General features: G+C 42.5%; 1 protein-coding gene across 2 annotated transcripts; it reads right to left on the bottom strand.

Annotated features, from left to right (window-relative positions):
- Positions 1–14,692: 14,692 nt before the first annotated feature.
- LOC111070339 (proto-oncogene Wnt-3) lies at positions 14,693–27,544 on the bottom strand. 2 transcript variants are annotated; one of them, XM_022360793.2, is made up of 4 exons: positions 27,453–27,544; positions 17,310–17,530; positions 15,564–16,063; positions 14,693–15,488 (listed from the first exon to the last, which is right to left on the bottom strand). In XM_022360793.2, the coding sequence occupies exons 1-4, from the start codon at positions 27,512–27,514 to the stop codon at positions 15,027–15,029; spliced, it is 1,245 nt and encodes a 414-aa protein (XP_022216485.1). In that variant the 5' UTR covers positions 27,515–27,544; the 3' UTR covers positions 14,693–15,026. The 2 variants fall into 2 exon arrangements, with proteins under 2 accessions (XP_022216485.1, XP_022216486.1); XM_022360794.2 differs by lacking the exon at positions 27,453–27,544 and adding an exon at positions 19,990–20,049.
- Positions 27,545–27,897: the final 353 nt, after the last annotated feature.

Here is a 27,897-nt window from a genome sequence, read left to right as displayed (position 1 = left end):
GGATCTGCTTTGTCGTTGCCTTTGGCTGTGGCTCTGGCTTTCAACTTTGAGCTCCGCTCTCCGGCTACTGGCTGGCTTGCAAAATCGTTTTCTCGTAATCTTTTTCGTTACATTCGTTATTTTTCCTCTTTTTTTTTTTTTTGGTTTGTTTTGTTTGTTTGTATTTTGTTCATTTACAATCGTTTTCTGGTGGGTAACGAGAGGAGACTGGGCTTGTCCGATTGGCCTGTAATACAAGTTTTTGATTCTTGTTGGTTTTGCTTCATTTCATAGTTTTACGAGTATTCCCCTCCCTTCTTTTTGCTGTCCGCTTCTGCTTCTGTGTGGTTTGCTTTCGGGGTTTGATTCGATTTGTGGTTTTTGTTAGGAAAGTTATTTCTTAGTGTGTGGCACATGGCCAGCGAATGGCGGTCATTATTTTTATTTGATTGGTTTGTGAGTTTTTGGTGGTTAAGCTGAACAGATAAATTGCTAAAGTTCGGATGAATGTGATGGTAAGCTGAGTCTTCACTTTAAGTCTTATGTTCATATTTATTTTGCAAACGACTGAAAAGCTCTTGCCTTAAACTGGTTTTTTTTATGAAATTAATAAGTTGTTTTTATCAGTTTATTACCTAAGTGTTCTTACGTTATATTTTATGTTGATTTCAACATTAATTTTCGAAGTTTTACTTATGTAAACTTTTGAGAATATTTATTAATTGAAACTTTATTTGTTTCTGTGTTTGGTTCTATTATTATTGATAGAAATATTGTTTTAAATTCTTTTTTTGAACTACTTTAAATGTATATAAAAAAATATAATTAAATATTGTATAATATCGAATATTTGATTACTTGTATAGCAAGCTTTTTAGTTAAAATTTGTATGTTCAATCTCTAAAATTCGTTTTGTTTTGGTTTTGATTATAAGTGGATTAAAGTTTTTTCAGTATATTTTTTTTTTTGTTTAAATTAATCAATTTATTTTTTTTGTGCAATATTGTTATAATAAATTAAATAAAAACAATTTATCTACAGCACCTAGAAATGTATAGTTTTCCAAATGTTTTAAGATAATTTTCACTCGATTAAAATTCAATGAAAATATTTCGTCAACTTTTTAGTGTATAATACTTTTTAAAATATTCTGTTTTTAAGTAAATTTAGATTAATTTATCGTTCGCTGCTTTATTGAATTATTATTGTTTTATGTATATTTCCCTAGCACGGAAGACACAGGACACGAACGTCCTGTCAGGGAAGCGAGTCGCGCGACTATGAAACGAGAGTCGAGCTATCCAGCCTCTAAATGCAAATTAAATTTGAAATATTTGAAACAGAAGCAGGCTTCGTTGTTATCGGCATCGACATCGGCCTCGTCGTCGTTCTCGTACTCGTACTCGTTATCCTCGTCCTCGGCATCGTCCTGTGTGCTGGGAATTACGGAATGATGCGGTACGGGCGGGTACGAGTGATGCTTGATGGGGATGCGTGCGCGTGTCTTTGTTTGGGGTGTTTGTGATTTTTAGCCGTGTCCTGGCTTGTGTCCTGGCTGCTCAGCGACTGGCTGGCCAAAGTACAAGCACATCAAAGGATAGACACACCATTATACGTACATATGCCCACGGATATATTGAGGCAGGGCTGCTCAATTCTTGTGCATTTATCGCATGCGAGAGTATTTCTTTCCTGCTGTTGAATTACCCTCCTCCATGTTTGGACGTCCAATTAACACATTGGGATAGTCATGCCTATACGGGTAAGCATCAGGATATGTTTATGTTGCATTTCATTGATTAAAGATTTAACCTTTGAGCTTGACACCTGTCCTGGTACCTGGTGTGTGTGTGTGTGTGTGTGTGTGGTGCCCTTTAAAGGCTGATTAAGCAGCTCTGTTGCATGATGTGTGGGGTGTTGTTGCCACTCCACGTGTTTCTGTTGTTCTAGTGGCAAGGACACACGACCGAGTGCCACTTCTGCTGAACATCAAAGGGTTAACACAACAAAAGTGAAACTGGTGCACTGCCGTTCCCCCATCCTTGCTGTGCCACTCTTCCTTCCCATTGTTGGCCTCTCAAGGACTCCAATTATTGCAATTTGGTTCCTTTTGTTGTTGGGGGGTTTCTGTTGCTGTTGTTGTTGTTGTTGTATGCCTTTGAAATATGCTAATTTCTATATAGGCAGGCGGCAAAAAACAAAGGCCAGGGCAATTGATTCACGTCTGCTTCCTTAGTTAGTTCAAGGACCAGTCGCAGCATCAGTATGGAGGGGGACTCGAGGCTCGGGGGATGTGTTGGGAGAAGGATCTCAAAATATGGGTCGTTTAGGCTGTCAGTTTTTCTTTTATTTTCCATTTGACTCTGTGTGTGTGTGTGTGTGTGAACTTAACCCTCGTTGGCTTTAACTTTGCTACTTGTTACACTTCAAAGGATTTACGCGAACGACCACACACTTGTTGCCAGCTGTTCTTCGAGGCTGTTGCAATGCAATATGTTCGGCATTGGAAAATGGGTAGCTGTCTTTAAAGAGTACATACTCTATGGGTGACATATAGATAGATATATGTAGATATATAGATTTTGCATAAAAGTTGAAAGCAAAAATGAACAATAATTACCGATTTAACATTAACACTGGAAGGCATTTCTCATGGGGTGTATAGAATTTATGATTAAAAGTAAGCATGAAATAATCGGCTCAAATATTATTCATTGACATTTCAAATGATACTCATATGCATCACCCTCATAGCCGCCATAATAACCCCCAAGCAATGTCAAATCACTGCAATGATGGCACCCGAACTGCATGTTTTGGTAACTCTCGAAGTACTGCAGTGTGGTGAACATTCCATTGACATACTTGTGGACAATGTTAATGTTTAAACTCATTAAAAATTATCCGTTAACAGCTTGATGCAATGCAACTCTCACACACAAACTCTGTCCACTCTTTACTCGAACCACAAAGAAACCACAAAAAAAAACGAGGAAAAAAAAACCAAACAACGACCATTTGACCAGCTCATCTACCGCATACAGTTGCCATGAATCACCATCACCTGGCGGTGGCTTCATCCACAGCTACAGCCAACAAACAGTCTGTGCCATTGCCTGTGCTGTGCCTCTGGGCACTGGTTCTGGTGCTGGGTCTGGTGCTGGTTCGGGGTCTGAGGTCTGGGGTCTGGCGGGAACATCCATCAATGTGCCGTTGACATTTCCTTGGACCGTTGACAAGAATTGTCACAATAAACAATACAACCACGACGACAACAAGAGCAGCCAGAACAATGATGGCAATGAGAGGAGAGGACACGTGACGCGATGAGATCAGCGGCAACCAGGAGTCCATCCGTCCGTCTGTCCGTCCGTCCGTCCAGATCTGGGGCAGGAGCAGCGAATCAGCATGATGATTAGTTCGGTAAGTGGCAGCGCTTCTCGTTTTTTTAAGGATGGCAGGGGGCAAAAGGAGAGCGCATAAATTACCAAAAGGATTAGCCAACCAGACTCAGACAGCTGACAGGGAAAGGGTACACGAGTACACAGGAGTAAGGGGAGTACGGGTACCGTACCCCTTAAGAGAGGGTAGAATTGTTGCCATAGTTGTTGTTGTTGTTGTGGGTTAAATGTTCAGTGAACTGTTAAGGGATTCCTGCGGAACGGCAAGGGGTAGGAAGTGCCGGGGGTAAGCCGGGGGTAAGCATCATGTTAAAATTAAAATCAGATCAATTTCACAGATATTAACATGGATATACATATTTATTTTTGGGACACGGCCATAGTCACGGGCAAGTGTTGATGGAATACGAGTACCATTGTCATCGAGGGGTTGCTTTTGTTATTGAATTTTCATAAGGGAAGTGATATGTAGGGTATATTTTCTTAGGAGAATTAATGCATTAATGATGATGTAAACATAATTATTTTATAATGTTTCCGGATTTAAATATGCGTTGATAAAGATGATAAGTTTATAGTTATTATTATTAGCGTAATTCCTTAAGAAGCGTAAATGTTTTTATTTTAAACACACAAATTTTTAATTCGAATTTTATTCTTATTCAAAATAGAGTACCCAAAGGTCGAATCATTTGTAATTCAATTATGAATTTTCTTTTGTTATCTTGCAATCGCAATTAGTCCAAACTTGAGGGTTGCATTGTTTTAAGCAGCGACGGAAATCTCCAAATAATCCTACGCCTTCAAACATAGTACCTAAAACAAAAAAACCAATCCCCTAAAGACAGTATCTAGTTTTTCCAATGGTTGCCTCGTGGCTGCAGGTGTGCCCGTGCCCTCGCCAAAGTTCAAAACAATTTACGCTCATTAAAATAAAAAATCCATGAAAAAATTCATTATAATGATGTTGCCCACGGTTACACCGACCCCACATACCCGGAGGACCCCATAATTTAGTTAATTTTCGCGTTTGATTTTCGTTATTTTTATGGCTGAATTTTGTTGTTTAATTAACTCGAAACGAAATGGAATGGAACGTTAATAAATCCTGACAAACATCTCACATAATGACACAAATGTTCGCATCAAAGAAATATCTTTCGGGGAGTAAGAAATAATAATAAAAATTAAGCGAAAATTAATCGAAGTAATTTGGAGAGCAGCTTCTGCTGGCTGCTACTCTCCTCCACTCACCTTTTTGGGCACATTCATCCCCTATCCCCTCCCTGGCAGTGCCCTATCGAAGTCCGGCGACATAGCGAACATAACACGAGGCATTCCAGGGGCCAAAGTGGCACTGGGTAAAAAGGGTTTGGGTTTGTCGATTTTGGTTTTGGTTTTGGTTTTGGGTCTGAGTCCCGGGGTCTTTCGTACACCGGTCGGTGTGTATGGGAAAAATTCCGCTGGCCTCCAATCAGTGCACACAGTTTGCATTGCTCTGACATGAAAAAGAAATCAGTGCAGGGCCACGGCCTCACAGTGCCCCAGCCCCATCCCCGGCCTCAGCATCAGCCTCACCTCCTCATTCTCCTCATACTTCTTTCTCTTTGCTTCCATTGGACCGTTGGATCGCTCTGGACGACATACAATTTTCGGTTGCAGATGTGTGGGAAAATTTTTCAATTTTAATTGCACGTTGCGTTGCGTTGTCGTCCCAAAATTTAAACAGTCGATATCCCAGGGCCCACCTACAAAATCTCATTCCATCCCATTCGAGAGAGAGTGAGAGAGAGAGAGAGAGAGAGAGAATGGGGTGGTATACAAAGTTCGCTTAGCTAGCGCGTCTGCATACCGGGAGCGCCTTTCTATGAAAATTCCTTCCATCAGGCATCGTCGCAGCCGCGGCTGGCATCCCAGCAATGTTCCCATCTGAACTATGCCAGCACTGAGGCTGCTTCCGAAGTCTGTATTCTGTATGCTGTATTCCACCTGCCCTGCCCTGCCCATCACCCATCTCCCATCTCCTATCTGCTATCTGTACGGCTGGAGACCGCCTCTGTGCGGCGGTCATGTCAAGTTTTAGCAACAGTCAACGGGTTGGCTCGAAGCAGGGGTTGGGCATGGCACGGGGACTGGGACTGGGCTGGAGAGTTGCAGGAAGGCGTTGCTTTGCGCAAATTACAATTAAAAATTGTTTCAAGTGGTTTACAAACCGCAGCACGCACATAGCCCGAGCAACAAGGCAGCGAGGAGGCGCAGTTTCCAGGGCTACAGCATTTAACTATCCTAAAGCTAAGGAAAAATAGGGAATGAACACTTGAGAGGAGATATTGTAAGTGGGACTTTTAATTTTAAATATTATTTAATACATATTCAACCATAATCATTCTGAATATTTTTATTGGAATTTTAAACTTTTACATTGATTTATGCTCTTGAATATTCCTCAAATAATGCATACATATTTTCAGATCTTTGCTAGCCTTAACTTTTCTTCCTCATTTATTTCCAGCTCTTTCGATCCATTCCCCATTCAAAAGTTCAGCTAATAATCGTGCCCAAATCCCTTTAAAATTTAAAGTCACAGATTTTGTGCACCCCTTTGGTACGTCGCCAGCTCAGCCAGCAGCAGCTCATTCACATCATCGTAGTCGTTGTGGTCGTCGTTGTCGTTGTGGTCATCATCATCAAAATGAAAGTTCAAGTGCATAGCACTCGTTGGCTCAAGCGGCCATCTTGGCTTTTTAGTGGCTGCCAACCAACCAGCAGAAGAGCTTCACATGGAATGGGGCACCTAAGAAGAGATGATGAGAGATTGGAATGGAGCAGTGGCAGTGGCAGGGGCAGGGGCAGAACTTCTGTCCACTGTCCAGGTCCAGCCACTTGCATTGTTTTGCCGCTTTATGACGTTGATGTGGCGCTGCATTCGTCATCTGGCAAGAGCCCAACAAGTTGCAGCAACAGTTGGCCAGAACCTGAACCCAGCAGAGGCGCAAGGAATTTGCCGATGTTGGATGCGCTCCCATTGGAGGCGGCCCCCTCGAAGAGCAGCAGAAACAAGAAACATTTGGCCATATGGCAGAACTCGCTCTGTGACTTTGATTTGCTGCTGTCAGTCATTGTTGGGTGTGTTGTCTTCCTACCATCATCATCCTGGGAACTTCATTTTGTTTCGCTCCGGCGAATGCCGGAATGCATCGCAACCCTCTGGTGGTCACTGCGCAGGTCCCGGCTCCCCTCCATGGACAAAATGAACGCCCTGCAATGTGTGTGGGTGGAGCCAACTCTAAATGAACTCGCCAGCGCGCGAGCTTTCGCGAGCTTTGCCTGATGAAGCTTTAAGCACAGGATGCCCACACAGCGTTGCCAGATGGCATCATAAATCATTGTAAATGTAGTTCCGAAACCCAAGGATTTCTGCTCCTCGTCTCCACTTCCCTCGACTTCGAGCTCGAGCTCGCGCACGCGCACGCGCACCTCTTATGAAAATTATGAAAGATTTACATTAATAATTCTTACAAAAGCCACACATAAATACCCGACCGAGCCATCTACAGAAGAGGATCTTCTCCAAGGCACAAAAAGAGGGGGGAAAAAAATAAAGAAAAAGTAAAACACAATAACCATTTTTATTAAGCGACAATCAGCGCGCGCTGCGCGAAGTCCAGCTCAGTGACTCTCCAACTCCAACTTCCAGTCCAGGTCCAGGTCCAGGTCCACCTTCAGCTTTAGCTCCATCTCCGACCCCATCCTCCATCTTCCAACTCCGCTCCGGGGCCCACTTCTTACTGAGTAAGTTGTTGAAGCTGGGGTGCAGCTCCAGATCGGGACTGGTACTGGGCACTGGGCAATGGGCACTGGGAACTGGGGAATGGGGGACTATGGACTGAAGACTACCCGCTGCGCATGCGTGCGGGGCTCTTGCATGCAAATGGAATCACTTTATTAAACAGCTTACATAATTCATGTGCTGCACATTTAATTTAAGGTCATCAGGCCCCGGAACGGGCAATGGGCAATGGGCAAGCCATCGCTTCATGGCATCATGGGGCATCTTCTGTGGGTCTGCAGGTATGTCCGGGTTGCAGAGACGAGGCATAATGAAAAAGACTGTGTAATAATTTTTAAATGTTTGTAAAAATAGGTGTAGACAAGTTGAAATTTATTATGGCGACGTTGAAGTAAACGGGTTCCAGTTGTGTGTGGACTGTGTGTGGAGTATGGAGACTGCACTTTGTATGGAACAGACGGAAGTATTTTGGGTTATGTGTTATTGTTGGAATTATGACATTAGTAGAAGAGTGAAAGAGAGTGGGAAATGGTTGAATGAAAAGCGCTGGCAACTAATTGGGGGCATAATATTAAAAGAAATGTTAACACTGGAATGGGTGAGGAATTCCTGTTCTGGTGGGGATGAGCTTCAGCAAGGTAATAGATAGAGTTCAGATGTGTTAGAATTCATATAAAAATAAAAGAATATGCTTTTTATTTAGTAGAATGAAGTCAGTTTGTTGTATGAAATATTCAGCATTAAGTCGTTTAGAAAATAAATAAAAATATCTTTTAAGCGATGACAAACTTGAAGGAGTACATACTGTATAAATGTCAGGTAATACTCTGACAAAAGGACAATTTTATGTACTCTAGTTATGGAGTTTCGAGACTTATAGAATTATCTAGAATTACTTCTGAGACTCTGAAGTATATACCTCCAATAAATGTAATGGACTAAATTGTGAAGTTCCAATACTTCTTTCAATTTCAGCTCTGCATTATATGCTACTTCTAAGTAGTTCCGGCTTTGGCATTTCCAGTCTATGTTCAAATTTTGTATCTCATTTCACTTGCTCAATATCGGAATTTCCCATTCAAAATTTTCTCAAAAACAAACAGCATAACTTTTTTTTGCATTGCATCGATTTCAGGGTAAGAGGAGGAGGTACTCGGTATGAGGGACCCACCTGGCTTGAATACCCACCATGACTGCATTAAAAATCAACTTAATTTCACTGCCCATGGGGTCAGTTTTATGGAAACACAAAAACGAAGATCAACACAAACAGCATCCAACCAACGAAGAACCGAACAACCAAACAACAGGAGAACCAACCAACCAACCAACCAACAAACGAACAATAACCGAGAGCCAGAGCCACGAGAGCCATCAGAGCCAGGAACGGGGACGGGGACGAGGACGATCGACGCTTCGATGAAAAAATGATGAAGACCTCCAAAGTGGCAAAACACGAAATGGCAACAAAAATCATATTTTCACAGGCGCTTGGCGTTTGCGCAGAACTTCGCACTTGAGCTGCACACAGCACACAGCACAGCACTCCACTCCCCACCAGATTGGTGGCGGGTATGGAACTGATGGAGGATCTCCGTTCTGAGACTGAGTCCGAGACCCAAAACATACGCAATTATGTGTTTTTTATTAACTCTGCCTTCGGAGCCTCCTCGTGTGGCAGGCCTCACATTCACATCCACATACACATCCACATCCAGGCCTCTGTAGCCCCCGAAGATTGTCGAGTCCAAGTTCAGTCCCAGTTCAGTGCGAGTCCATCGCCATTAGGGGGGTCCATCGCCACACGGTCCACACGCACTCTCTATATAATTTTAACACATGCTGCGTTTTGGGCCTTTCCCTTCCCTTCCCACAGTTCTCTTCACTCTTCCGTCTACACTCCTTATTTTTCATCTTTCTTCTCTCTGTGTTTTTTTTTTTTTGGCACTGCAACATTTCCCTTTTGGCCGAGAGGCTTAATAACTTTATTTAGCTTAGATGGAGATGAAGATGGCGATCGTGAGTCGTGTGTGGCTGAAGTTAAAGCTGAACCTTAAGCTGAGATTGAGATTGAGGACTGAGGCACGAACGCATCTGGGATCTGGCTATGGTCTGGGCCATCAGTTTCTGGGGCGGCAGTATTAATTAGTGCGGTAGTCCTTTGTGGCACAGACAGCACCACGAAACCCGGCAACAATCTGTGTGTGTGTGTGTGTGTGTTGCATTATTTAGACATCAGGACTTTGATTGATGATTCTTTTTGCCTTTTCATGTATATGATCTGGGTGTTAATGATTAACTAATATGTTTCAGGGATGCTATAATACGGGAAAAATATAGACCTGAGTGAAAGAAGCTCCCCATAAAATATGTGATATGAAGGGACATATTTTTCTTTGGCGTGCATAAACTATAAAATTGAGTTTCAAAGCTATAAGCAATAAAGCGCAGTAATCTCACAACATTTAATAGCTGGAAAATGATTTTCTTTTGGCTAAAATCAATGATCAATATCACCACTAAAAGCACCTAAATTTAAGATGCAACCCACTGACATTTATCATATTACAAGTCAAATTAGCACAGAGCTCCACACTGCCACGCATGCAACTGTTAAACAATTCATTTATCTTAATTTGTCTGCAATTCCTTTGGATCAACTCGGGCAGCCAGCTGCCTTCACAGTCTCACAAAAATTTGAAATTAATTGCTGGCTGCCACTTTCGTACCGTTTCGCTGCGATGCGATGCGTTGGGTTCAGTTCAGTTCGGTTCGGTTCTTGGTTTTGTTTTTTTGGTTTTCGTTCCGCCGCCTTCCATTTCTGCTGTGTCATAATCTTCACACCCAAAAAAGGATTCATGATCGTCGCTGCAGACAGTTCAGTTCGCTCGGAATGATGATCTTTTTCCCTATTGTGTGTGCGTTGGGCCTTCTCCAAGGGAAGGCTGTGTGTGTGTGTGTGTGTGAGTGTAATCTTTAAATAATTTAAGCCAATTCGCCGTAAACCGTTAAAGGTTGGAGGAGTCCAGGCAGGGCGTTGCGAGTTCAGTCCATCTGCGATCCATCTCTCCGATCCGATCTGCATCGCGCTGTACGCTCTGTGTTAATATTTGCTCATGATCATCGGCTTTTAAGGATCTGCGGATCTGCTGCGGCAGCCACAGCCACAGCCATTCGTGGTCGAAGCAAAAAAAACCCTAATTACCGCATTAAGGTGTCAAAATGATGAGCATCATCTCCTTTGTCTGGACCAGCACTTTGTTCTTCGGCTCCCAGGCAACAATGTGGCAAATTTAATGAATATGTCAAGTAGTCAGCGCTCCAGAGTGTCCAGTGATAAATCTGCCTTAACGTCTTAGAACGATGGGAACAGCTACAATTGACAGCAGCCACAGCAGAGGCAGGAGGCAGTCCCTTTCTGTGCCTCCATGGAGCCGCCCCACTCTCTCTCTCTCTCTGTGGTTTGCTTATGGAGCGTGGCTGATCACCACCAGGTGGCAATATTTTGTCGCTGTGCCTGAGAACCTTTTTGGAGAGACATTGTGTACACTTTTGGGAGCCAAAATGATGTAAGAGGCGTGAAAAATATGTGCAAATTTGACGGAAGTGAAGGCAAATATTGAATCCTAAAATGAGTCTCTGAAACTGTTGAAGTGGTGTCCATCTTTGATGGACTGAAAGTATCTTGCTTTTATTTTTCTACAATGTCTTTTTATGTAGAAGCCTCGGGAGATAAATGACACCAATAGTAGTATGGAAATCATCCAATTTGTATGTCTTCGATTTTCCTCAGATTTGGAATCAATTCTTATGTTTTTAAGAAACAAAGAATCTTTCTATAAAGATGCATAAAATCCCTTTGAATATCTATGTTTCTTTAGTGTTTCCCCAAGGAAAAGCGTGCGGGTTGGCCAGAAGCCTTCTTAGTTTAATTTCCCATTTCCTATTGTGAATATCAAACATTTAGAAAGTTCCAATCCATGAAACACTCCCCCACTATGACAGGGCCAAGCCCCTGAGAGGCAGACGACCGACCGTTCTCCTATTTTCCAGTACACTAAACATTGACCGCCACCACCGACCATCGAGCGACCGACCGGAACGTGCATGTTCAGAGCCAAAGTCAGGGCCCTATCCAATGCGATTGAACAACCCAAAGAAGAAGTTGTGGACCCTTTTTTTCCTTCCCTTCCCATCCCTTTCCTTTCCTTTTTTTTTTGCCACATTCTCTTACGCTTGCCTTCTTCTTTTCCTCTTCTTCAGGGTTTCGTTCTTTCCTTCTGCTTTTTTTTTCCGGTTTGGTTTGGTTTGGTTTGAGCCTTCCATAGGCTGAGGTCTGGACCGGGATACGTGGTTCAGGCCAGGTTCAGGTTCGGTCGGCGAGTCGGTCGGTCGGTTGGTCCATCCGTCGGTCGTTCGTTCCATTTTAATAACATTAATTAAGGTGTTGCCTTCGTTGGTGTTCTTCACGCCTTTCCTTACAAATTACGCAGGAATTTCATGTTTCAGGTTTTGTTTTCTGTAGTTTTTGTTGTTGCTGTTTGGATCTCCGGACAGGCGTTCAAGCGGTCTTAATAGTTGTTCTCCTTTATTGTTTGTAGCGCCTTCCCCGTCCCCGTTCCTGGTTCCTGCCCTGATACCATCTTCAAGGAAGGAGAGAGAAAGAACAACTGCAATTTGGCGAAAATGGTTGCAATGGTCGATCATTGAGAGGATCCATCCACTCGCCTACCGATCGTCTACCGATATGTACACCACCAAATTAAGCCATTAGCCGCTGCACAAAAGATATGCCATGCATATAGGTACAATATATGTATATATAACTCAGATTTATAGGCAGGCGCCATTTTAAGCGCCACATGAAAGGATTAAAGCCGCATTCTGGAGCAGAACCGACCTAGAAACTCAATAAAAATGCATTTTTATTGAGAAGATCTGTAAGATCTTTCATCTGTAAGTTCCAAGGTCAGTCTGAGGTCAATGCCACTCTAGGATAAAGATAATGAAAGAAGGAAAGGGAAGGCAAGGGAAGGCAAGGGAAGGCAAGGGATGGTCTGGTCTGGTCTGGTCTGGTAGCGCCAGCGCCGTGTTTAGTTTGTTAGATGGATGACTAATAAGCGTCGCCACAATTAATTGAAATCCACTGATATGCATCTACCGAATGGCTTCAGATACAAGCAAATCTCATTAACGAGCCCAAGATAAAGCCACTGGAATCTGGAAAAACAACGACATGAAGCAGGGAAGAGCTCTCAGGAGTGCTCTCCCAGAGTTCGAGTATATGCATACTCACCATACATTTTGTTCAGTCAAGTGTACCAAAGCAGACGGGCAGCCAGGGCAGACCGGGCCGACCGGGCAGCACAAGATTCCAATCCCCAATATCAATCCCGATTCCCAATCCCCCGAACCCACATTGGAGGCTTTATAAATGCATGCAGATACAGTTTTGGTTTATTTTCTTTTTTTTTTTTTTTTGGAAGTCAAGCGGTTTGCATTTGTACGATAAATAAAATGAATGCGATTGTTAATTAGTTGTTGGAGAGTTGCTGTTGCTGTTGGTGCTGCTTCTGCTGCTGCTGCTGCTGCTGTCGAGTGGCTGACTGAGTGTATCTTATCGCTGGGATGGGCTTGTCTCCCCGGTAGATTGACCCGAGCCCCGAAATAATAAACCAAATGAGAGGGGCACAGAATCCACAGCTCCGAATAGGCAAATGGTTTGGAATTCAGTTCCAATCTTGGCCGGTCTTGAGCGTTGGAAAAGTCGGTTTCAGCTTTTTCGAGATTCTTGTGAGGTTTGTAAGCTGAGAGATTATGGGGGCTTGGGGATGGTACTTTGTTGGAGGGGAGACGATGAGGATGATGGGAGAAGTGGCTGCTGAGAAGTGAATGTGGCATGTGGTCAAGGTGGAGCAGGGTTACGTAGCAGAGAGTATAGAAATAAGATAAATCGGAACGAGTAACTTAGGGGTTAAAGTGTTCTTAGAATGTGAGGAAACAAAAATTTGCTGATCATAGATCTACCATCGATTCGATAATCAAAGATTACATAAAGGCTATATTAGATGTACATATGTATGTATCTGGCCCATATAGCACTTATATATGTATATTCTTGATCAGAATCTATAGCCGAGTAGATATAGCCATGTCTGTCTCTTATGATAGTCATCGGAGAGCGCCCCCTGGCGGAGTGAGCGTGATATAATGTGATGCTACGTCGCACAGTGGTGGCTCAGCAGAGCAGTGAGCAGTAATTGAATCTATTTTTGGGCACGTATGATTCTTGTTTTGTACTTTCTTGGTCCTTTGGCTTTCTAGTTGTTGATTTTCCAAAATTAATCAACTTTTGGGGCATTCTTTTAGTTGTTTTATTGTTGTTATTTTAGCTGTCGCGGTTCCTCTCTTGCTCTTTCAGTTTTTCCATCTGTTATAATAAGTGTGAGCTAATTTAAAATAAATAACTATGCCAATCTGCTATACCACAAAGATAGGAAAGGGAGCATGCAGCATTAGTTGGCTTCCACATAAGTTCAGGCATTTACGTCTACAATTAATATTAAAAGCTAATAGCCTACATACATATATACCAAATACATATGTACATATATACTGTTAGGAATAAGATTTTTAAAGATCTGAAAGAAAGTTCTCTACGACCTACGAAACACAATCAAAATATAATGAAACACAGAAAACGTTTCAACTCATCTCCCTACTACTCTCCCTACTCCCTACTCATCTCCCTACAAAAATTGTCTTATTTTTCCCCCTCTTGCAAATAATATATTTCCCATCCGTATGCTCCATTCAACCGATAACAACCATTATAATGGATATTTGTTTGCTTCTGTTGCTCACGATCGAACATCACAATATGATATTCACTTAATTACATGCATTTGGCGACAGCGAATTGATTTCTTAATTTATGCATTCACAGATACAATATATGGCGCTCGATCGATCTGCTGTCTGGGAATCGTAATTTATGCAAAGAGAGGCAAATTAATTTTCATTCTGTTCAATTTTATATTTTTTCTCTTTTTTTTTTTTTTTTGCTTTTGTTGGTTCAACTTTTGTGTTTGCTGTTTAGGCAAATTTCTATAGATTAATATCTCTCGTGTCGACAACAATAAAATTGTGTTAATTTATAGGAAAGTCATTCGAATGACTTTAACCCTAAATCTGTATCCGAACAGAGGGACACTTGAATGGGGAACTTGTTTTCCCGTCTACTGTTCAATCGATTTGTGTGCTCTGTCGTCTTCATTAATCTAAGTTTAATCACTTATGCAGATTTCAATCAATTTGAAATACATTTCCGTTAAGCATCAACTTTTTATTTCTGCTTGTAGACAAAACTTGTTATTTGAAATTCAATTTGTTAGGAATTAATATTGGGATAATCTCAAGGGAATTATATTAAGTGTAAGGGGGGTTGAAAAGGCATTAATGATTATAAGGTGAAGAACAGATTTACCTACCATATTTTTGTTGTCGTTGCAACTATAATCCTTCCTTTAAATAATCTCTGAATTTAGTTTTTCTTGGCTTTTATTACAACTATTTACAAAGCTTACATAGATGCCTGGGAATCATTAGACTGATATGTTACTTGGGCATGATTATGGGTGATCGTGGTGGTATATGTACAACTAACTAAAAGATTAGAGATACTCATGTTACGGTTAGTTAATACTTAAGAATGGACTCTGGCCAAACGTTTGCTCTGTTTCTGTTTTCTATCACGCGAAATGGAAAGCTTTCAATATTCTGTTCATGACTAAACCAAAATGAAATAATACAAAATAATAGTAATGATAAGGATAACCGCTCGATCGCTCGGTCGATCAGAGGCATGTGTTGACCTCCCGATGCTCCAGGCACTTTTCGCAGGTCACCTGGCAGCACCACTTGAAGACGCACTTGCAGTTTGTGTACTCCGCCACCACTCGGTGTTTGTGCCCCCGACTGCAGCACAGATGATCGCAGCTATCGTACCCATAGCTGGTGGCATTGCACTCCCGATCCTGTGTCCCCAGGGCCCCCGTCTTGGGATTGGGTGCACAGAAATCGGGTGAATCGTCCGCAAACACCAATTGGTACTTGTTTGCCTGCCTCGTGTGCGGCATCTCGGGCATCAGGCTATTGCCGTCGTTCTTCAGCGCCACTTTGCGCGCACTGTCGTATCTGTCGCGCAGGCGTGCGGCCACCTCCCGGAACGGGGGCATCTTCAGCCAGCATGTTTTCACGGTGCAGGATCCGGATAAACCATGACATTTGCACTCCAATCGCATGGCATCGCGAATGGCCTATAACGCAGAGAGCGAGAAAGAACGAGGGTTATGCTTATGAAAAGTTCCATCCCCTTGGTGAGGGCTACTTACCAATCTCCCCGCATTGTTGTTGTGCAGCTTCACCAATGTCCCCAGGTCGCTGCGCCTCTGACGCTGCTTTGCATCCAGGAAAACCCTCGAGTGGCGCAGACCAAAATTCACATTGTCACTGCAGCCGCCCCATTCCCACTCTCCCTGGGGGAACTTGATGTTGTCCCAGAACTTGCGACGCCCTCGCTTGCCACCGGGCTTGCGATTCCTGCCCAGACGCTCCAGTGGCGACATATCCGTCATGCTGCTGCCGTTGTTGAGGTAGCGCTGGCGCCGTTGATATTGCTGCTCTTCGAAGGGCAACTGTTGACGCTGCTGCTGCCGGTCCAGGGCCGCTTCGGCGGTGGCGGCATTCACCATTTGGGGCTGTCCGCCGTTCCGTCGCATGTGGGACTTGTCACAGGAGCATTCCACCAGCTGGCCCATGGTGCAGGCCTTGGTCACGGCATAAGTAACACCAGCGGCGGTGATGGCATTCACGAAGCCTGTTTCGCGGGAATCTGTACAGGGAAATGGAAAAGATTTTGATCAATGTCCGTGAGAGATTATTTTTTCTCTCATTAAAATATCCAAAACTTATCATTAAATTAGGAATTGTTTGGAACCTATAACTAGAGGCATTTAATTCGGTAGCATTACTCATTTTAACGTACATCTCTTTTACTTTTCCTTGTTCTAAGCAATCAGCAACTGCTCAATTGTCTGACTTTAATCAATCCTCAATCATTAATGTTGTCAGCACGTGTTGCCTGATTGATTGTAATTTGTCAGCCAAGGCGACGAAATGATTTATTACTTGTTCGATTAGCAATCACCGATCAACGATTGCTGCTGCTCTATGCAAATCACAGTCACTCAAAGACTCAGACTCAGACTCAGTCCATTGACTGCCAGCTCATCGGCCAGCGGACAGTCACGACGTTTAATGAAAACGAAATCGAAATCGGAATCGCAATTGTAATCGGCCGGAGTTTTTAATTTGCATATGCTTGTAATGCTCCCCGGACCCGACGGGGACTCTCAGGTGATGGTGATGGTGAAGGTGAAGTGAAGTGTAGCCGCCAAGCGGTCTGGACAGGTGATATGTCTTGGAGCCACCCCAAATAAAAGTGTAAAGTGTTACATGAGAGGAGATTCGTCCCTGGTTCTCCCTCTATCCCTCTCTCTCGCACTGCTGACAGGTTGACAGGGCGAGGCTTGAATTCCATCGGTGTACGGTGTATTTTTTGTTTTGTTTTTTTTTTTTCGTTGGTGGTTACGCCCGCGGAATTTATGGCACACAACATTTTGGTACGAGTTTTGTTTGCGCATTGTTGTCATTAAGTGCAGAGATCGTCTGCGAGGATCAGGCTGAACGAGCCAAGCCGAGCCGAGCCAGAGTCTTCCTCTGGCCTTTCTCAGTGCAATAATTTATTAAAATTGACAGCTTTGTAGGCTCATTTCAGGCGCTATTCATCAGCGCGGGTCGCTGCATTTTTATTATTATGTAACTTGATGGATGATGCGGTCGCCAGTCGTACCGTACAGTAGAGTCCCCTCTGCCTGCACGGACGCGGCATGCAATGATGGGTTGTAATTAGGCAGCTAACTCTTTATAGCATCTCCACCTGGTCTCTGACTCAGACGTGGACTCAGTCCCGACCAACGTGTTGACAGGTTGACTCTGTTCACACTGCATATCAAAGTGGTCTGGTTTTCTCTATCTCTATCTGGTGTTTAGGTCTTTAGTTTAGTACGGGTACTTACCGCGCATTAAAATTTTCCTCATGCTCTTGCGCAGAACAGTGCAGTTCCAGCGGCGATTGCGAAATTGAAATTCACATTCGCGGAATCCCAGATTAATGCCATTGATGATCTCTTTGAGCAGGGCCGAATCGTGACGGCAGATTTCGGCCAGCTTTCCACGCAGACGACGTGTTTTCTTGCACATTAGATTTGGATCGAGTAGGATGTTTGTGCCTTCGGCCCTAAAAATAGATTAAAGAGCATATTTTAATTAGAATTAATATGGGAATGTAGTGATGCAATTCCTGCTCTAAGTGCTTGAATAATGATTCAGAATGTTACTAGAAAGTGCCTTGTATTGTGTCCAACTCTGACTAATCCGCTTTACAATATATTTCCCCATATTAACGACCTATAACACACCTTAATCTATATAGAAAATCACATTTTACCCCATTGTAACGTCACAACCAATATGCAATCACACATTCGACTATCTATGACCAACGCTTATATTTTTTTAAGGGTTTGTCTCCCCTCAGGCTTTATCAGGGGAGGCACTTTGTCATCGCTGAATAATTTTGCGCAAAACCCTCATTTATTTTGAAGTTTGCCGATGTCTGGCACCGATTTCTTTTTCGCCGACTGGCAACTGACGACTGACTCACGTATTCGTATTCCCCCCCTCAGTTTTATGGCTGAAACTGAAAATACCAGAAAAAGTAATTCCTTGGAAGCTATAGATGATGGACAACCCGATCAATCACTAGTTCAAGCAACAGGAACAGCCAGCAGCAGGCCCTATTAAATGCTTTATTTACCCTGGACCGAAACCCAAACACTTTCCATGCCACAGAGCAGAGGAAGAGAGCACTTGGCGCAAAGTTCACGATCAGCAAAAGTAAATTTCACGCGAATGTGCAATCTTGAAAAAAAAGCGAGTAAAAATATTCACAACAATAGCAACTACAACTCGTACAAAACCGGAGAAAAACCAACAAAAATTGAGCTATTAAAAAGTCATAAATCTGAAATGGAAAAACATAAATCAACGCCAAAGGCGAGCAACCAGAGAAACAATTTCCAGTGGCCCGATGCTAATGCTGAATGGCTGACACATGCCCCTCCACCTCATCCGAGACCAGATATAGTATGCATACATACATATACCTACATACATATATATGTATATGCTCAACTGCACCCACATTGTTGGGTAATTATTAATTTTCCACCTAAATTAAATTTTAACGCTGCAGCCCCCGCCAAATGGCATTCAAAATGAAAACGAAAATTGCATCGATTGGGAAAATTACGAAAAGTCTCGGAACGGGAGTGGGAGTGTCTATAGGCAGACAGGCAGGGGATTTTTTCACTTCAAGTATTCGTGAAATTTTATTGATCGACTTTGGCAACGCTGCGGACTTAAGTCAACAAACGTTTCCATTCAATTCCATTCAATTCGAAGAGGTCCTCTTTTCGTCGTCGCCGCCGTCATTGCGCATACGTCTGGTGTACGGCACAAGAATTGAGTTCATCTTATGGATTTTGGTATTTGTGCATTTTAAGCAAATAAACGTAGATTTTCAGCTGCAGCACAAATAAATAATACTATTTTTAATGAACTTGTGCCCGGAATGATGGCGCCACATTCAAAAGTGGAAAGCTTAAACATAAATGTTGATAATTTAGTGATCTGTGAATCAAAATTGTTATGCGAGGAATATAATGTGCACTTTACAAGTTGTTGGTTGTTCTGTGTTCAATGAAAGAATGTTCTGGTTGATGCTCCACTTCCAGTAAACTATATGGAGATTATTTTGAATGTATTCAAAAATGAATAAATTTTTTCTTTTTTTTTATTCATTTGAATTATAATAAATACATAAACCAGCCAAAAAGTTTGTTGATTTATATCTAAAATTCACTTTTTAGGCTTCCAAACCTCTGATAGACATGGCCCATCCAGCATATCTGCTAACCAGTTGACTCTTGCTTCGCTTTGGCTGGACCAGAAGAAGATAAACCACTTCTACAGCTTCAGATTTCCATTACCACAGTGCCCACCTATGTTGGTTTTGCCACCTGGCTGGTTGGCTGCACTTGCAGCACCCTGTGGTACACACACACACACACACAAACAGACACTCAGTGATTCGATCTCAAGGAGATTATGACAACTTAATAGCTACAAAATGAAATTTTACAAATAACAAATAGAGCAAACACACGCACTCGTACCCTGCATACATACCACTTGCCTCATAAGTACTCAACAAAAATATTAACTCCAAAGATAGGGCAACAGAAACAGACACAGACACAGGCACAGATCTCATCCGGCAAACAGTCAAACAACATCAAATGATGGACGTGCTTGTAAACAAAGTAAAAACAATTGAAGTTAAAATCACAATGATCATCTGGGGAGCCCTCCTCCGATCAGATCACCGATCACACCGATCTACGATTTCTGATCTTCATCTGTGGCTGGCTCACTGGCTGGCTGACTGGCTACTTCGAATATTATGATGACGTCGTTCCTGCACATTGCGTTGATGACTGGAGAGATCTAAAGAACTCAAACACCTTTCAAGCGTGTTGCAGGGACCCACACAAGTTGCCACCACACAAAAAACAACAAAAACAAAACACAAGGCAGAAGGCAGAGATTTTTGTGTTAAGCGGAAAATAGCCGCACAGAGAGTGGAGCAGGAGAGTTCTGCAGAGATCCATCCACTGAGCGATCGTCCATTCCGAATTGTTCGACACTTTTTGGTTTTTGAAGTTGAACTGAAGTTTACTTGGCAGCAGCGTCAGCGGCAGCGGCAGCACAAGATACAGATACAGCAGCGACGTCAGCAGCGCCGCTCGCAACCAGCAGTCGGCAAACATGAAAAGGAGCCAACAACTTCAGGTCTCTCAGGTCCCATACCCATCCCCATTCCCCATCCTATACCATCCCGAAGCATCGGAACCAGCGGCCAAGCCAACACTTGGCCCGCAACGTATCTTTATTTTGCCTTCACACAGAGATACAAACTCCAAGTGTGCTGTGCCTCCGTTGTGTATCTGTGTGTGCGTGCGTACCTTGGCTTGCCTTGGTATGGGTGTCGTTATAGGCCTCAATGGACTTCTCTCTCTCTCTCTCTCCGTTTCTTATGCGTTGCCTCTGATCAAAGTGCCCGGTTTAGTTTGGTTGGGACTGGTAGCCCCGTCCGCACAGACAAGTGGTTGAAATTTCCCATAGTATCCCATAGCCAATACTTCGATGCAGCTGCATTTGGAATACTCGCCGGTTGGAGAGTATCTCTATTAAATTCTGGAATGTGTAATGTATAAAATGGAAAGTGCCTTTGGGGTTTGGCTATCACTGATAATACTCGATATGCAATTTGAAATCAGTGACTTGGTTCATAAGTAAATATTAGTAAGATTATATTTTGATCTATAAATCTTAGATTGATTTATTTGTAGATGACCTAAATGCTATTTACCGATATCTTTATTGCCATAAGATCCATTTATATAGGTATGGAAGGGCTTTATGATCCATTATACAAGAAACACGAAGTTCATAGCTTCTAATATTAGTCTGTGAATTGGGGACTTTTGACTTGAGAACTGAAAATCTTCCATAACTAATTTGAAGTGTATATTCAGGATATAAATTTGTTTTATACTTAAAGAAAGAATTTTTTTAAATATTTAAAACACATCAAAATTGTTTAGATATTCAGATATAGTTGTCTAACCCATATTTAACTATCTGAATTGAAAAAAAAAAAACAAAATGTTTGTTATTCGATTTTTATTAATATTCCCAAGAACATTCCTCAGAAGATATTCTTTTGGGCTTCCCACAAGAGCATCCCAGCGTCGTTGCACTTGAAGCTGCACCTGAAGATCTGCTCTTTGTGTTTTTTATGTAAATATGTAGAATCGTTTGATTGACTCATTTTCGTGAGTCTCTTGTCCAGGTCTACGTCGCCGTACCGCCGTGGGTTAGTGCAAACAAATCAACGACTTAAACCACTTGTCAACATGCGAGTGGCAAAGTATTTAAACAAAGCGTTGACAAGTGAATGAATGGCCAGTGGATTGGTCGCCTGAGTTGCCTGATGGCCCGAACCGACTGCCTGACTGCCAGCCTGCCTGCCTGCCTGCCTTGGCCAAGTCAAGTGCTGTTGTGGCTGGTCAGTTTCATTTACGCGCTCAAATATTTGTCTACAGAATGCCTCAGCGCAAGTGTTGATCTCTTGTGCATATAACTACGGATATGCCCCGAGATATACATACATATACGTATACGTATACGTACACGTACACGTATGTACATACTCGTATATGCAGGAGAGTAGCTTGGGGACTTGGCTTTTGATGTGGGCGGCAGCATTGACAATCGATTAGTGTCCCACAGCAGCCGACAGAAGTTGCACAGCTACTGGCCAAAAGACACCCCGAAAAAGGTGTTGACATGACTTAGAGTCTGCCCCGATCAGATCTCAGCTCTCTGTGGTCTCTGGTGGGTGCGGCATCGTGTGTGGGCGTCGCACGCTGCTTTTTGGCACCTTTTTTTTTGTCGGTAAGGAGTGTAGAGGAGAGGAGAGGAGAGGGCGCGATATGTTTGTCATTTGGCAATTAGCATATTAAGAGGCTTCACCCTTTTGCTTAGGCGCCGCCTCTCTCACTGCTTGATTATCCACAATCTTTGGGGAACCGCAGGAATTTCTCGCTTACTTTTGAGCTGTTCCCAGGCATGTCCATGTCCAATTGGCGCAACAAAAACTTGGCTAATATTTCAGGCATATTTACTATTCTCCCTCTGAGCGCTTCGGCCTTTGTCATTCATTCCTTTAACAAGCTGCCAGTGCTGTGGGCAGTGGGCAGTGGGCAGGGCACGACTTTAACTTTCGCATCAACGCTCCCCTGCAACCCCCTTCGAACGTTAAAGACAAAGACAAAGGTGACATCAATCTTAGCCGTTTTGTGCCTTTGTGGCTAGGAGGTGCGCAAATTGCGACAACGTTTAACTTAATTATGGCTCAAATAGGCGTAGCTAGGCATAGCGATGATCATCATCGACGGACATGGTCATGTTCATGTCAAGGATGCCTAAAGTGTACTTAGTCACAATGATTGCTGGCAGAGAAAGAGAGTGGCGGGGCTCCAAAAGGTTCAGGTTCAGGTTCAGAGTTCTTGGGACATTTGACAGGGGAAAATATGTTGATATGAGGCTGTAATGGGAGAGATAATATGAGGATCTAATGGAGTTATTGCGGCTGATAAAAGAAGGAGTTTTTACTTGGGGCTAAGCTTGCAATTCTGTGAAGATTTCAGCTGAATTCTGATAATGTTGTGGAGGGTGAAAAATGATGAAAAGAAATTTACACCAAATGAGAAGCTGCTGTAGCTATAATAATATTTATATATGAGCCATCCAGGTGGGATCTCGACCTTCTACCTACAGTGATCATCTTACAGAGTTTCTCCCAAGTTCCCCTTGTCCGTTCAGAGACAAGCATTCAATCTATATTCTCCCTAGCCAATTCCCAGCTATTCTAGATGCTGTTCTTCTCCCCCTTAGACGATGACAAGAATGTTTTCTAGAGATCTGCTAGCCCATACCTTTTCACATCCAACACTGTCCTTCAACTTGACCCATGTCTTGATATTTGTGCCATCATGCGATTTAATTATGATGCATCAAGCGTTCAGCGTAGACAGACAGACGCATTCGTCAATGTGACATGTGGGGAAAGCGACAAATTAACAAAATAAACAAATGGCATTAGTTTAATTAGAAGAATTTGCAGCGTGTTTTGCTTGGTAACCATATGATTATGTATAGCCACTTGAGAAGTTCAGGTTGAGGTTGGCGTTGGGGTTGGGGTTGGGGCAAGAAACTTGAACGTGAACCACATTTTGTGCGATGCATGAGACGAAGAACTTTCTCTGGGTAAGCCATCAGATCAGACATCGCAGACAGTGAGACTCTCGTTAATGTCGACCGAATCGTGTCAGCGACTCTTCTTCTCTGCTCATAATCAACTCATCTGCATTAGATTTTGGCAATTGGCCGAGTTCTTCTCGTCTGCTCGTTAGTTGAACATAATTATTAGATTGGTGCTGGTGCACGAACCGCAGTAGTAGCAGTGCTGGTTGTTGGGGGTGGGTGCTTTGGCTCTCATAAAGTGTGCCAAATTCTGTTCTGTTCTAGAAGATAATCATCATGAGATTTCTGGCTTGCTCCACTGACACACACACACACACGGGGCGTATGAACAATGTTGATGCAACCACCGACTGTGGAGCCAACGCAGCTTGAGACTAAGTGGCCTCTTCTCTCACCCTCTCTCCCTCTCTCTCTTTCTCTCTCTGCTTCTCTGTTTCTATGGGTGTCTGGCACACTCTTTGTCTATCTCCCTGCCTTAACCCATAAATGCCCCGCATGGCATTAATTACCATTTCACATGCTGTGAGTGCCAAAAAAAAAAAAGAAAAGCCACACAGAGACTCTTCGATGTGGAATGAATGAACCGATTTTCAATGAATGAAAATCTAAAATGTAAATTGTAAATTGTAAATTGAATGAAAAGCAGGAAACACAATCGGACAGTCCCATGTAAATGTCAAATGATTTTCTAGCGGAAATGAGCTCATTTCGTTTCGATAGGAATTGAGATGGAAAAATCACATTGAAGAAAATCTCATAAATTGTTAGATGATCTGCGTCGCTTGAGTCATCATCATCATCAGCATCATCGTCTCGGGCTGTTTTTAATTAAATTCCAGACACATCAGCGCAAAATTGTTGCCCGATCAACAGCAATTTTTTGTAAGTTTCTCTGTAATTGGTTCCCCTGCCGTCCACATGGAATTTCCATTCATTTAACGGAACATCTACACCCACAAATACGTTCGAATACGTTCCATTCGGATCCGACTTGCCCGTCGTCTCTGGCCCACTGATTATGATCTCAATCGCTCACACAATGACCATTTGATTTAGTGCATTTCGCCTGGAGAAATACACACAAACAACCATCGCATCGACATCATGACATACGAATACGAGTATGTATGTGCATATGTGGATGTGGATGCATAGTAAACGCAGTCCCCCCGGATGCCAGACCCGAGCCGAACCCATTCTGAATGGAAAATTGCGCAGATACATACAAACTACACAGTTGATATATCAATGGGTTTTCCGCATTTTAGCATCTTTTTGGGGGAAGATTCAGTCTATAATACATTAACCTTTAATCGACTACAATTCGATATGGAGCTAGCATTCTTGACCTCCCAACAAATACCAAACCCAAGCCAACCCAACCCCTCAATGGTCCCACATGTTACGTATTGTATTTGCTCTTCCACCTTGTTTATCCATCAGTCAGTATGTCGCCCGTCAGGGCCTGGTGGCTGTCATCATGAGCAACTTTTGTCGCCACTACAATTCTGATCTGTCTACCCGCCCTGCCCTTGGGCGGCACAGATGAAGCGTAGAAAGTGGCACAACCAAAGCCAAAAGGCTGCACAATTGGGGCCTTTTTTTTTGCAGTGCCTCTTTCTTTCGGGTGATGGCGCGACAACAGCGGACACAGCTCGTTCAGCGTTCGACATCAAAAGCGGCACCAACTGACAGCGTTGAACTTGAGCTTTAATTATTTAATTAATTTATTGTGAAAAAATTGCAATTGGATTGGATGCATCGCACTGTTGACGTTGGCCGGTGCATGGAGCAGACGCAACCCACCCACATGAGCCCCTTGGTCCTGCCCCTTGGCTCTGTCATAGGTATGTATCATTCCCCCACCATTTTTTTTATGGTGCCGGTGACGGTGGAGGTGGCCTCCCTCATGACGACGCGCCCAGTTGCACACAGTTTAAATTAAAATTATGTAAGAACATGGGTGTATACTGCAGTCAGTCAGTATGTAGTATCGATTCGTGGATTGGCTGTAATAATTTCCCATAAGTGAAAGGATCATTTGATACGAAAAGACTGGTGTCAATGCTGATAAATAGTATACAGATCGTGAGGCTTACGTATTATTCAAGAGTAAAAATCGTCAGTATTCGCCACCGAAATCGTCATGCAGTCTACGACACGCGACGCCGACACCGTCGCCCCTGCCCACGCCCACGCTGAGTACTCCTCCCCCAGTGGACGCTGTGGAGGAAAACGAAATCAAAATTTTAGCTTTCGTTGCCGCTGACAGCAACAATATTTCTACCTTTTCGCTGGGAAGAGAGATCTCTTTGGGGCGAATTCATTGATGCCACTTTGGTGGCAAATAAATTTGGCAAAGTGCATAACTTATGTGTACGTGTATGTGCCAGTTCCCCTCTGGCCACCGATCTACCTTTTGGGCAACACTTTTCTTTCTATTTGATGTTTGTCCTCCTCGGTTTGTTTATTTATTCATCTTGGACGTCTGCCTTTTCGTCTGTAATTTCGCGCATAAATTGCTTCAAGTGTCATTTGGTTTTGGCTTCATCTACTACTGCCGCTGCTGGTGGTGCTGGTGCTGCTGCTGCTACCAGTGCCACTTTTTCCTCTTTAGCGTTATTTATTTTGGCCACAAAAAACCACAGCAAAGAGAAGAAAATGCCATGTAATTAAATCTAAATCAAACGTCACATTTTGAAGGTCCGCCGTTGGTTCGTTGGGTCGCCACTCTTCACGCTCGATTGGCTCTGAATTTGGATTCGCATTTGCATTTGGACCATTTTGATCGGTTTTGCCGCGTTTTGAGTCACCAAACTGAATATTTATTTTGGGGCTTGCACTGTGTCGCTCTACCGGAAGCTGTTACGCCAATCTCTATCTCGTAAATTGATGCAATTTGACATGAACACAGATGGCAGAGACAGAGGCAAAAGCATCCGAGTAGCCATAGCCATAGCCATAGCCATAGCCATAGCAAAGACCTCAGAGCGGGTGGTAATGGGTTTTTTGGCATTGAAATATAACATAAATTGCACGTTGCTCAGGCAAAATCGATGATACTTTGTTAGCCAGACAATATTAGATATATTTAGTTGTAGAGATCCCAACGAGTGATTTGAATGTACTTGAATGCTGTAAACATCTTTACATCGTATGTATAACATGTAGTTAAGTAATCAAAGCATTGCTTAAGACTGATTAACTGAACACACATTTATAATATCATTATACGACGAGATAGATCACATATGCTTATGATGATCACTAGGGTTCCCAAAGCAAGACATTCAAATAAAAAATCGATTAACAAATGCTTAAAACTAATTGTAGATCAATCAATACCTATTTAAATTGTTCTAAATATTTTACGATCATTAAAAAACTAGAGAGCATTTTTGGATTATTATATTAAGAGGTATAAATATTTACTTATATATTTCAAAAGGAAAAGCATGATTTCTTTTAGTATTACTTCTTGCTTATTACTTTTATACAAACATCATATTCGTATGTTTTATACGAATAAGCTGATTCGCTTCTCAATGGAATATTGTCATTATTTTAACCAGATGGAGCACTCACAATAGATCCATAAACAAGAAGCCAATTATCCCATAATATTAAATGGTTTAGTTGTGCAGAAATTGATGATCACACATTTAGCTTAATAATTAAGACCTACTTTGCTTCAATCCAATAATCGATCATTTAATTATAGAAATTATAGAAGTTATATATCATTAAATTTTTAAATCCAACTCTCATAGAGATATGTTGTTTACTATTTCTCTACTCATCTCTAAAATGGATCATCAATATCAAGCTGTTAAATGTAATGATAATTTCAAAGTCTTGTAGGCTTAATTCTGTTCTTGAACTTCCAAGTTCATCTCTGATTATATTTAGCAGGTGTATTAAACTCTTCACTTTGAATCCTGTCACTCTTCACTTCTTTAACTTGGCATCTGCATTACGTGTTCTGTGATCTTCTTTAGTAAAAAGTATTTCAATGTCTATTAATTTCCATTCTATACCGATCATTTACAGCTAGTGATCAGCTTCAATCCTAAAGTCATTCTCCTTGAACTTGGAGTAGAGTAGTTATTATCTTAATCATTCGTTCTACCTGATAGCTCACTCTTGTTCTTAAATAAATCATCGTTAACTACCGTTTACCACTAGGTCTTGTTTTGCCAAACACTTACCAGCCGAATCCTGTCATTGGCATTGCGAATATTAAAATTGCAATTACCATGAACAAACGCATATCGATTGAAGCCGCCAAATGCCGCTGCAACCAAACTGTGGCCCGTTCGTACTCCTATTCTTTCTGTATGTGAATGTGTATCTCTCTCTCTCTCTCTCTCTCTGTTTAAGTGTTATATATTTTTTTGGCAGGCAGTTAAAGTTAAAGCCGTTTTTATTGCGGCCACGATGAGTACACGAGATGCTTGTTTGAATATCGTTGACGTGTGCGAATTAATCAAGCGACTCACTGTGTTCTTTTTTTTGTTTTTTTTTGTGTTTTTGTGGGTTGGTTTTTACTTAAACTCTGGGGGGAAGTCGGCGGTTGGCAGCTCAGTGCACTTGACGAGGTCAGGCGACATGATCGCTGCCTGATCCGATCCGATCTGAACCGATCTGAACCGA

This window comes from Drosophila obscura, unplaced genomic scaffold (genome assembly GCF_018151105.1).
Source record: "Drosophila obscura isolate BZ-5 IFL unplaced genomic scaffold, ASM1815110v1 contig_14, whole genome shotgun sequence".
NCBI classification, from domain to species: domain Eukaryota; kingdom Metazoa; phylum Arthropoda; class Insecta; order Diptera; family Drosophilidae; genus Drosophila; species Drosophila obscura.
Note: the sequence above shows the minus strand (reverse complement) of the source record. Positions and strands in the feature narration are given on the sequence as shown.